At 48.0% G+C, this 10,400-nt stretch overlaps 3 protein-coding genes across 3 annotated transcripts in view; 2 read left to right on the plus strand and 1 right to left on the minus strand.

Moving 5' to 3' along the window:
- The window catches only part of yipf6 (Yip1 domain family, member 6), a 2,642-nt gene extending 1,314 nt beyond the window's left edge, over nt 1-1,328 (plus strand). Inside the window, exon 2 of the mRNA XM_008287024.1 lies at nt 191-1,328. Coding sequence (XP_008285246.1) covers nt 191-538 — 348 coding nt within the window. The 3' untranslated portion in view covers nt 539-1,328. The remainder of the gene's footprint in view (nt 1-190) is intronic.
- Nucleotides 1,329-2,481: 1,153 nt separating this feature from the next.
- LOC103361039 (uncharacterized) lies at nt 2,482-6,697 on the plus strand. The gene is made up of 4 exons (XM_008287025.1): nt 2,482-3,962; nt 4,262-4,465; nt 4,989-5,199; nt 5,752-6,697. The coding sequence occupies exons 1-4, from the start codon at nt 3,257-3,259 to the stop codon at nt 6,002-6,004; spliced, it is 1,374 nt and encodes a 457-aa protein (XP_008285247.1). The 5' UTR covers nt 2,482-3,256; the 3' UTR covers nt 6,005-6,697.
- Nucleotides 6,698-9,090: 2,393 nt separating this feature from the next.
- The window catches only part of LOC103361045 (uncharacterized), a 24,677-nt gene continuing 23,367 nt past the window's right edge, over nt 9,091-10,400 (minus strand). Inside the window, exon 17 of the mRNA XM_008287035.1 lies at nt 9,091-9,419. Within this exon, the coding sequence (XP_008285257.1) occupies nt 9,091-9,419 (329 nt within the window). The remainder of the gene's footprint in view (nt 9,420-10,400) is intronic.

Here is a 10,400-nt window from a genome sequence, read left to right on the forward strand (position 1 = left end):
AAGTGCTTTTCGGTGGACGGCTGGACGTGATGAGATCAAGGGAGGATGTAATGAACGTGATGGGGGGCTGCTGGAGTTTGGAGATAAAGTTTAAAGTTTGCTGCAACTTGAAGTGTTGAAATGAAAATATGTCACGCTGGAATTCCGGTTCGCCTGCAGCTGACCGCATGTTTGGTTGTTTTGGTCTCAGGTCTTTGTCATCATCTGGTTCGGCTCCATCATCATCACCCTGAACTCCAAGCTGCTGGGTGGCACCATCTCCTTCTTCCAGAGCCTGTGTGTGCTCGGGTACTGCATCATGCCTCTGACCGTGGCCATGGCCGTCTGCCGGATCGTCCTGCTCAGCGTTTCAGGGACGGTCAGCTTTGCCGTGCGGCTGGCGGTGGTCACGGCGTCCTTCGGCTGGTCCACCTTCGCCTCCACGGCCTTCCTCGCCGACAGCCAGCCACCCAACCGCAAGGCGCTGGTGGTGTACCCGGTGTTCCTGTTCTACTTTGTGATTGGCTGGATGGTCCTGACGTTCTCGCCGTCGCAGTAGAGGACGTTTGTGTGGAGAGAAAACTCGGACACCAGAATCTGCCTTTGAGCGAAGATGAGTGAAGAGACTTTGTGGGCGCTGAAGCAGCATTTGGACACCAAAACAAACTGTTTGAGGAGCAGCAGGAGAAGCTGCAGACGGAGAGAAACGCTGATGAATATGTTCTGGTTTTTACAGTTGGTCTCCTACTTGTGTAAAAAGAAGCTTGTATATAGAAATAGTCCGTGAATGTTGAGCTCCGGGACCCTGATGGCTGTTCTTTCCCTCTTGGTGTCTTCGGGTGAAAGATTGAAATTCTGTGCTGATGCTTTTCAGCCTCCTGGCTAAAGTCTCCACTGTTTGGGAAATTGTTCAGTGTGTTGTGTTGTTTTTTGAGGGGATTATTTAGGATTTTATAGGCGAGTCACAGTGGAACACAAGAGGCGACTCTAGAGTAGAGTTTAGGTTTGAGAGTGCTTCCTGCTGGTCTGAACCTCCAGCCTTTCTTTTCCACACGAGACACTGAACAGTGTCAGATGTACTGCAGAGATGTCCTAAACTCCGTTATTAAAGTGGGCTGACGGTGGCAGACAAGGTTTGAGTTCAGCTGCAGACTGCAGACGTCTGATTCTTCTCTGTGATGTGAAAACAGAGCAGTATTTTTGATTTCCAACTTGATCAGCAGTACCCAATCCCATTTCCACCAGTGAAAGAAAATTAGAAATGAATGTCAAAGTCATAATTCAGTCACAATTCTGACAGAAAGTTTGAAATAAAGCCGCAAATATGAAATAAAAGTTATTAAAAGTCAGTTTTATTTTTGAAATGTTAAAGCTTACAGAGTCAAAAATTCTGATAAAAAGTACATTTACTTCTTGAAATGTACTAAGTCAGCAGAACTGAGTGGTGAAAGGATTCTGTCTCCTGTTTTTGCCTTTTAAAATCTTTCTTTGTTCAAACCAAGATTTGGAGGTGAAAAATGCACATTTTGCTACAAAAAGTCAAAGAAATGTCAAAATGATGGGATGTTTGTATTGTATCGACACGAGCATACATTTTAACTTGTAATTGAAAAATAATCAGACATTTGATTGAAGTGAACAAGTTTGAAGTTCAGTTATTAAGTAAGCAAACATTTTAACTTTGTCATATTTTAAAGTACAGAGCAACGAAATTACCAGTTACCTCCTGTCCAAGAAACATAAAAAGACAGTGACCAATACCAGGGGGAGACAGGAGGGAGAACTGTTCAGGTCAGCCAGCATGAGCAGCATCATTAGATAGGAAAAGGAAAAACAAGAGGGAAGATGAGGATTTTAAAAAAGGCTCCTTTAGGGGGCGCACAGTGTGGGATTAGGAAAAACACCTCAGCACATCAGCAACATGATAAACCATCACAACAAAACTCAGGACTTGCACATGTGGGAGGGGGGAGGGTGTTGGGGAGGGGAGGTGTAACAGCTCAGACACTGGGGGAGCCCACAGCCACAGAGCGCGTCACATCAGCCCACAGCATACTGCCCTGCATCAAGGGACGGAGAGGGGGTGGAGCCAACCAGGCGGTTGTTGTGTGTCTTCATGTATGTCTATGTGTAAGTCCATGGACTTCATCGCCGCCCAGACTCAATCGTCTCTGACGTCTGATGCTGGTGATGGGACACGGCCGTTGCCGTGGAGACGACCTCGAAGAGTTCTAGTCCAGAAACAAAGTTCACAGGAGAAGGAGGGGGGTAAGGGAGGGGCAGAGCATCTGTCTGCATAACATCCAGGAGAAGTGTAGAGGTATCAGCCTTCCAAGGCCGAAGCGGGGGAGCTGAATGAAGATATTGTATTTATGTATAAAACGTTTTTAGCCCCAAAATAACAAAACCTGCCATTAAATGAACGGTTTCCAACTTGTGGAGTGAATCAAATCAAAGCAGAGAAGTTGTCCCAGAACATCCTGCAGCAGCCAAAGACACAAACAGCAGCAGCTGCTTTACACCTCATTTAGTTTGTTGACATGTTTTTAAAGACTTTTTTCCCCCCAGTGCTTTATTTTGGCATAAAATGCAGTACATCATCATGTACAAAGTATATACAAAGGTAAACATTACCACAGCAAAACACCAGAGGGATCAAGGGTCAGAAAAAATCGAAAAAAAGAAACAAACAAAACAAATCAGAAAACAAACAGTCAAACAAGAGAAACCGACCTGACCAGGAATGTCCCTAAACAGTCTGTTATCGTTCTTAGACTGGGGCTATACTGAGCCTCTCACAGATGCACGCTGTTTTCATTGCTTTTTTTTATTCTTACTGTTTTTTATTGACGTTGCATGTTGGTGGAGTTCTGGGTGAAGGGTTCCAGGCTGGGTTTGGATTCTGCCCATTTTTTTCTTGTGGATGTGGGATTTGGCCACGAACAGTATCAGTTGCACCAAAAATGCTGTTTTTGTCAAAAAAAAAAAAAAAAAAGATAAAAATGTCCTTTTACTGTAGAGTGATCGCTTGTTTTTAAAAACTTCATTCAAACGGCGTTAAAAACAAATGACGTCATCAGGCCGCGACGGTGTGAACAGCCGTTAGCCTGGATCTATGGCCGTTCGCGGCTCCTGACGGTCGCGGCGCAAACAGCGGCTAAATCTCACTGCCGGTTCTCAGCACCGCGTCCACACGCAGCAGAGGCACAGCCGTGGTCTGCCCGCGCTCCGCAGCCCCGAGGCGGCCTGAGCCGCGGCCGTTCACCGTAGCTGACCGATGGACGGGCCGCCGCCGCTGCCGCCGGAGCTCTGGGTGTCCGTGTTCAGCTACCTGAGCACCGAGGAGAAGCACACCGTGCGCACCTGCTGCAGGTACCTGAAGAAGCTCATTGACCACCCGTCCCTGTGGCGGGAGCAAACCGTGGTCCTGTCCGACCTCCGCCGCTACACCTACGGCTTCTGGGACACGCTGCTCCGCCGCAAGCTGACCCGGGTGGCGGTGCGACACCTGCGGCGGAAAGAGTGGCGGCGCCTCGTCAAGTTCCTGCCGACGCTCACCGCCGTGGTGTTCGTGGACGGAGGGCGGCTGTACAAGGAGAAGTACATGAACAACCTGGCCCGCTTCCCCGAGCTCAGGGACATCGGGGTGCGGAACGCCACCTGGGAGGAGCCGATGCTGGGCCGGAGTGTCACCGCGCAGCTGCGGGAGCGGCTGACTCACCTGAGCGTCTGCAACGTCCGGCTGCCGTGCACGGTGCAGTTCATCAACACGGTGTCTCACCTGGACAACCTGCGGTACCTGCTCTTCCACCAGCAGGGGGAGGGCTACGGGCTGGACACGGTGCGGCCGGTGCCCTGCGAAGTCTTCCACCAGCTGCTGCTGCGCCTGCGCAAGCTGCAGCACCTGTCCTGGGGCATGAGGGGGGAGCCGTCCGAGCCGCTGCCCGACCACTACCTCAGCCCGCCGGACCCGCAGCAGCCAGGTGAGCCGGTGGTCCCCGCCTGACCATCAGAGCGCCTGGCCAGCTGCCCGCCTGTGTGCGGGTTCTGGTCCAGGTGCTGCTGTGGTTCCACGTGCTGTTTACACGGTTTCATTCTGTTTCCTTCCTTTAATCACACCTCAAACCTTCAGAAACACCTGAGATCAGTTTTACAGCTGCACAGCTCAGCATTAACCAACAGGTGGAGCTGTGTGTCGGCAGAGGACAGGTGGGTTCGTAGGTGGCTGGACTGGACCGGTTTGACAGTCTAGCGGTGGTTCTGAGCCTCTCTGGTCCTGTAGGAGCGGCCCGGTACGGCGGCCCGGTGCTGACCAGTCTGGAGCTGGTGGACTACCCAGAACCCCTCCTGCCCGAGAACGCGCTGAGCGCTCTGACGTCGCTGCGCTCGCTGACGGTCCGGTACCGGTACATCAGGGAGGGCATCAGCTGCCGCCTGCGGTCGTGGCTCGGTCCTCTGAGGCAGCTGGACACGCTCACCATCATCGGTGAGTTTAACCCTGAGCTGATGTTAAACAGAACGAGGTTCCCTGAACATTCCCTGAGCGTCATCAGGGAACGTTTTCTTCATGTTCTCAGAATATTCCCTGAGCTGCTAAGTTCACTTGTGTTTATTTCTAGTTGAAAGTGTTTAAAACACAAATCACTCATACGTGGAGTGTTTGGACCGGGCTGCTGGGGTTTGTTGGACTTAGGAAACCTTTAGCCCTCGTAGTCCTTCACTGAGGTTCATGTTTCAGCATAACATCCTGCAGCTCTGTGGAACCAGAACCTGGAGGAGGAGAGAGAACTCAGAGACGTCTTCTGTCAGCAGGACTCAGAAGGACTTTGGATGACATGATTTTGAGCTCAGATGTGAAGTTTTTGTTGTTGATATGTTAAATGACAGTTTGTCGCTCTGATAATTTGATACGTTTTTATTATTTTTTGAAGATAACGCGCCTTCTGAACCTGCTGGTGGTGTTTGGTGGATCAGAGGATCCTTCACAGAGCTTATTTCTGTCCTGGCAGGTGGGAACTCTCTGGCCACCTACACGACCACCATCCCGCCCAGCGTGACCAGGCTGACGCTGCGAGTCGCCATAACGCTCAAAGACATGGACTCCATTGCACCAAAAGTCCCGGGACTTAAGCACCTGGACATTGAACAGAACCGGTCCAGTGGCAGCCTCTGCAGACGGATCCCGATGCTGTTTCCTGAGCTCAGGACTCTCCGGATACGGTGAGCGTTTCACTGTGAGGCTGTCTGACGTCTCTGCTGAACAGGTCTGCCTTCAGCGTCTGCTCATCATTTCCTTATAAAAAGACAGAAAATCAGGAAAATAGTAGTGAAGAGAACTGAGAATTGTCCCTGAACACAGATTGTTGCCCTGATGGGTGCTGTTGAGTGTGACTGCTGTTTTCTCTGAGTCTCTGTCTCAACTGTGGTAATAGGCTCTTTGGTTGGAGCTTTGCACTGTTGTAGAGGTACAGGAACATGCTTCTGCTGGGCCTAAGCCTTTGGAAAACCTCTGTGTCCAAGGATGAGAGTGCAGTTTGCAAAATGTCTTTCTTTCAGACAGAAAACAATCATTTAAAAGGATTTGTGTTGAATTCACAGAGCTTGGAAGCTGCTTGGAGCTCTGCGCTGGAGCTGGAAGTGGACGTGACCCTTCAGTGTGTGAATGGAGCGTGATGGCGGTTTACAGCTCTGTCAGTCCGTCTTTAATGTGAGCTCACGGTGCTTCTCACTGGTGCCTCAGAGTTAAAGTGTGCCCTGTGTCTCGTCTGCCAGATTTTTCCGCCGGAAGCCGGAGAAAGACCTGCTGAGTCTCCACCGACTGCGACACCTGGTGCAGCTGGAGCTGCTGGTGGAGCGATCCTTCATCCTCAGAGATTACCTGAACGGTCACCCGTGGCCGAGTCCCTGCGTCCGGGAGCTGATCGACGAACTGCGACAGCTGTCCAAGAACAGGATCACCGTCATCACCGCCATGCGGCAGAGAAACCCTCTGAGAGAATGTGACTGCGTCTGGGAAGGCGACTGAGGCAGCGACAGCAAACTTCTTGGAACACGAAGAAGGCGGCTCTCCGAGTCGGGAACAGGAGTCACGAGTCACCAAGATGAAAAGAATCAGAAAAGCTGTTGGTCCCAGCAGGGGCTGAATGTTGAGAAGGAGCCTGAAAGGTGGCTGCTGCTGTTCACACAAAGAGCCTGAAGCTGAAGGTGGAGCCAGAGAGGTTCAGTCAGCTGGTTCTGAACTGGTCAAACATCCAAACAAATCCTTCATTGAACATTTCCTTCATGTCCTCAGGCTTCATCAGTGAAACATGAATGGCATGTCAAAAAGAAAGGCAGCAGATACTGCTGAGTGTCTGACTCCTGTCTGGTCACAGATCCAGTTTATGTAGGACGGAGAGAAGCAGCAGTTATGAGAAGTTTAAACTTCTTTAATTTGGTTTTCTGTCAAAACCCTTAAAACACAACAAAGTCTGGTCAAGAAGCTGCAACGTGGAAGCAGCAGAACCACGGTAGGACTCAACCACAGAAGATGTTGGTGGACTGAAATCAGAGCTGATGGATTAATAATAAAATCATTGATCAGATCTATATGGCGCTTCTCTGGACACTCAGAGACGATTAATCCTAGAAGGCTGCTGAACTGGAAACACCAGAGGAGGGTTGTTACAGATGTACCTGACAAGTGTGATGTTCTGTAATAAACTTAGTTCTGTGAGAATTGCTGTCAATTCTGTTCTTTTCTAACTTGGTTTTGTTCTGAAATGTGGAATCCGTCGGCTTTGTTGGAGTCCTCAGCTGGTTTGGTGAAAACGCTGTCAGTTGTTCATGTTGAATCAGATTTTGTTCTAAAAATGTGAACTCCTTTGGCCTTACTGAAGACAAGTGGCCTTTAAAGTTCTAACCTTTCTACATGTTGACTAGTGGCCCAGTTTTGTAAAAATTAATATTGAAAATTTGTTCAATCTGAACATGACTTTGTTCTAAAGTGTGTCATCTGTGGGCCTTCAGGAGGGAAACTGGCTTTTCAAGTTGTACATGTCATCTTTAAAAACAACTTTTAAGGTCACTTGGTGTGAATGTGTCTGTGTGATACAGCTTTATATGAGCTATAAACGTTCATTTTTACTTCAACGTGTTTTCTGAAAAGGCTCATCTATCCCTTGCTGGGGTCAAGTTGAGCCAAAGAACTTTTTTTGTGGAAAGCCATTGTTATAATTAGGTATGTTTCAGCTATTATGTATTCTTAATCTGTATTTTGCACTGAGCCTATGACTCTGTTTTGGATTTTTCACTGAGCACAGCATACGTCCTTGAAGATAACATGGCCGATGAGAACTGGGAGACAGCAGAAACTCCTCTGTACTATCAGCTGCTTTAGATACACGCCTTCTGGACAACATACACACATTCTGTATTGGATCCAAGCAGGTTCTGTTTACATCTCAGTGAACTTCCACATGAACAGTGGTTAGCCTGTTCACGTCACAGTAACTGGAAAATTAAACTCGGTAGTGTACAAGTCCAACTTCTGACTGGACTGTATGGGCCAGGCCCAGCCCAAGAAGATATCTGGAACCTGAAACCAAAGAAGCTCAGTTCAGCTGGACATGAGATTCCTCTCTGTCCCTCTGAATCCAGCGCTGCCTCACTTTACCTGTGACCTGAATAAATTCTACAACTGAGAACTGAACATTTTCTCCGGTTTGTTCTTGGGCTTCCAACAAAAGAACTGGGTCTAACACCATATTTTAAAAAGTTTGTTTTAGCTCCAAACCAACCCAGGGATGCTCCACATCCTCAGTATATGTACACGTTTGGTTTGTAGACGTTACTCACGCCCAGACTGGAGACGCCGCTGGTAGGAAGTGGCTCATCTCGAGCAGCTCTTGTGGTCTGAGTGTGATTTAGCTGAAGCAGTGGGACTCTGAGACACTGTGGAGGTGGACTGTAGTCTGACCGTCCAATCAGAGGTTAGATGTGCTGCTGGTATTCCTATTGGCTGAACAAAATGAAATGTAATTGATTGATGTAAGTCCACTGCTGCTCAGGTCTTTGAGCATCTTACTCATCTGTTGCTGTCTATCACATGAAACCTGAAGAAGAAAATATGTAGTTTCTATGTGCTTCCAGACACTGTGACGTGTCTTCTGCTGCAGAGGATTGTGGGTCAGAAAGGCAGAAGGAAGCGGTCAGACTTCCTGGTGTCTTTGACAGAATGCTTACTGGGACAGACTGAATCTTGTTCTGGTGAATTAAACTGCGAGTGTTGGAACGATGGCTGAGGATTCCCTGTTTCACTGTTTCCCCTCTTTTTCAGCAGGTTCTCCAGATGTTTCCTCCTCCTGATGTGAGACTTTAACTTGTTAAAAAGGAGGTTAAATGAGACCTTTGAAGAAAGAACGAACCCGTTGGTGGATGAGTAACTGAATTCATGAACAGTGACTCAGGTTGTATTGTGACGTTTGTGGTTTTCAGTAAGTCAGTAAACACGACAACTTTTTTAAAAACACTTTTTTATAACCCAGGTTAGTTTTTTTCTTTTCTTTAAACAAAAACGTTTGAGCAATATGAACAAAAGGCAAGTCTCCTAAACTTACTAAATACATGAGGTTTTTCTTGAAAGCTTCCCTCATCGTTGGTGTCAAACTGCTTGCAGACTTTTCAGCTAACTTTTGGGAAATAATGAAGAAAAATTTCAGAGTTTGCTGGAAAACATGGGATGTATGAAATAAAGCGATAAAACAAACCACAGTCCGTCTTGGTGCTTTTACTACAACGGATCCTCATGAAAAGCAAAAATTCACAAAACCTCCCAGAAACTTCAGGCTCCATCTCGTCTCTCGCTTTTATTGGACGTCGACGAGCGTGTACGAAGAGATGATTTGGCCTTGATCCCAGTTTTTATCGCTCACAGAACTGCAGCCAAAAAAGTCCTCTGCAGCTCAAAAAGCCAACAAGCTCAGATTTTTACTCGTCCTATCCCAGACTTTTAATCCATGGAGACTTTCACTTGTGAAGGTGAGTTCACCTGAATACATCTAAGAGCACCACCTGCTGGAACCCAACCAGCATCAGTGTAAAGTTGGTTATCAGAGTCCAAACTTCTGAATCTTAGAACTCCAGCAGCAGCGTCAGCGGCTCCACAGCCTTCAAGACGATCTCCTGTTTCTGTCCGTAGATGCCTTGTTCTATCTTCGTTCCTGCCTTCGTGCACTTGCTGGAGGCCGCCATCAGCTCCCTGCAGGCCGACACCAGGCTGGACAGCAGCTGAGCGCCTCGCCAAAACTCACAGCCGCTCCTGAACCGCATCTTCCTTCGGACCGGTGGCTCGGCCAGCAGTGAGTCCTGGGGGACGAACAGAGCGCTGCCGGGGAGGTCGAGCAGCGACACCAAGTGACCGCGGTCCTTCCGGAAAAACTTGGTGCTCATGAGACTGTTGGCTGTTGGAACAAAAACATTAAAGCTGGCTTAATTTAAACAGATCTTTAGCTTGATTTAATGGGACGTTAAGAATAAATGAACTTCAGATAGATTCCTGGGGTCACCAGCAACCTGCCACTACATTAAACCCTATCATTTAATCATTTTCTTCAGTTTAACTCTCAGCTCCCCGATGAAGACTCTCCGTCTTCAACAGTTTTCTGGTCATGCTGTAAGTTTACACTTTGACCTGATGGTGGCAGTGTTGTCTCACTGTTATAGTGAAACCATCCATCCATCCATTATCTATACACCGCTTAATCCTCACTAGGGTCGCGGGGGGGCTGGAGCCTATCCCAGCCGACTTAGGGCGAAGGCAGGGGACACCCTGGACAGGTCACCAGTCTATCACATGGCTACACTTAGAGACAGACAACCAAGCACACTCATATTCACACCTAACACACCGTCCTAACCGGGATGCGAACCGGGGATCTTCTAACTAACTAGCTCGAAGCCGCAGCAGCTGGGTTACAGCATTTTTTTGTGACAACAGCTGTGCAGGTGAAGATAAATCTGAGGCTGCGGAAAAGAAAACAGAAGCCACAACCTCTAAAAGTCTTTAGTTTGTCCAGAATCAGAACCGACTCAGCTGAAAAACTCCAATACGCTTCACGTGTCCATCCACGTGTACTCTTTGGTGAATCCTTGCATTCGTTGGGTTTTATGTATACTTTTCTAGGTTCTTACATTAGTTAGGTCATTCGTGATATAATGAACACAACAGGATTCAAACCGATTCAACTCTTTCGTCCTGAGCTCTGTTCTGTTCTGTGGACATAACAGTGATTGGAGCTGCAGATCTGTTTGGTGCGACGTAATGACAAGTTTAACATCAATATCTCAGTCTACGGGGAGAACATTAATGAACCTGCAAAAACTGATAATAACGACAATGATAACGTTAGTTCTGTTCAATAAGCTGCTCTGACAGGTGATGA

The sequence above is a fragment of the Stegastes partitus genome, unplaced genomic scaffold, assembly GCF_000690725.1.
Source record: "Stegastes partitus isolate 25-593 unplaced genomic scaffold, Stegastes_partitus-1.0.2 Scaffold483, whole genome shotgun sequence".
Classification (NCBI taxonomy): domain Eukaryota; kingdom Metazoa; phylum Chordata; class Actinopteri; family Pomacentridae; genus Stegastes; species Stegastes partitus.

Bases quoted from the DNA above. Each gene is read 5' to 3' on its own strand.
- LOC103361039 (XM_008287025.1), top strand. From the start codon at position 3,257: ATGGACGGGCCGCCGCCGCTGCCGCCGGAGCTCTGGGTGTCCGTGTTC. The intron at 3,963-4,261 runs GTGAGCCGGTGG...CTGGTCCTGTAG, and splicing joins GCCGGACCCGCAGCAGCCAG to GAGCGGCCCGGTACGGCGGC. The intron at 5,200-5,751 runs GTGAGCGTTTCA...CTCGTCTGCCAG, and splicing joins CTCAGGACTCTCCGGATACG to ATTTTTCCGCCGGAAGCCGG.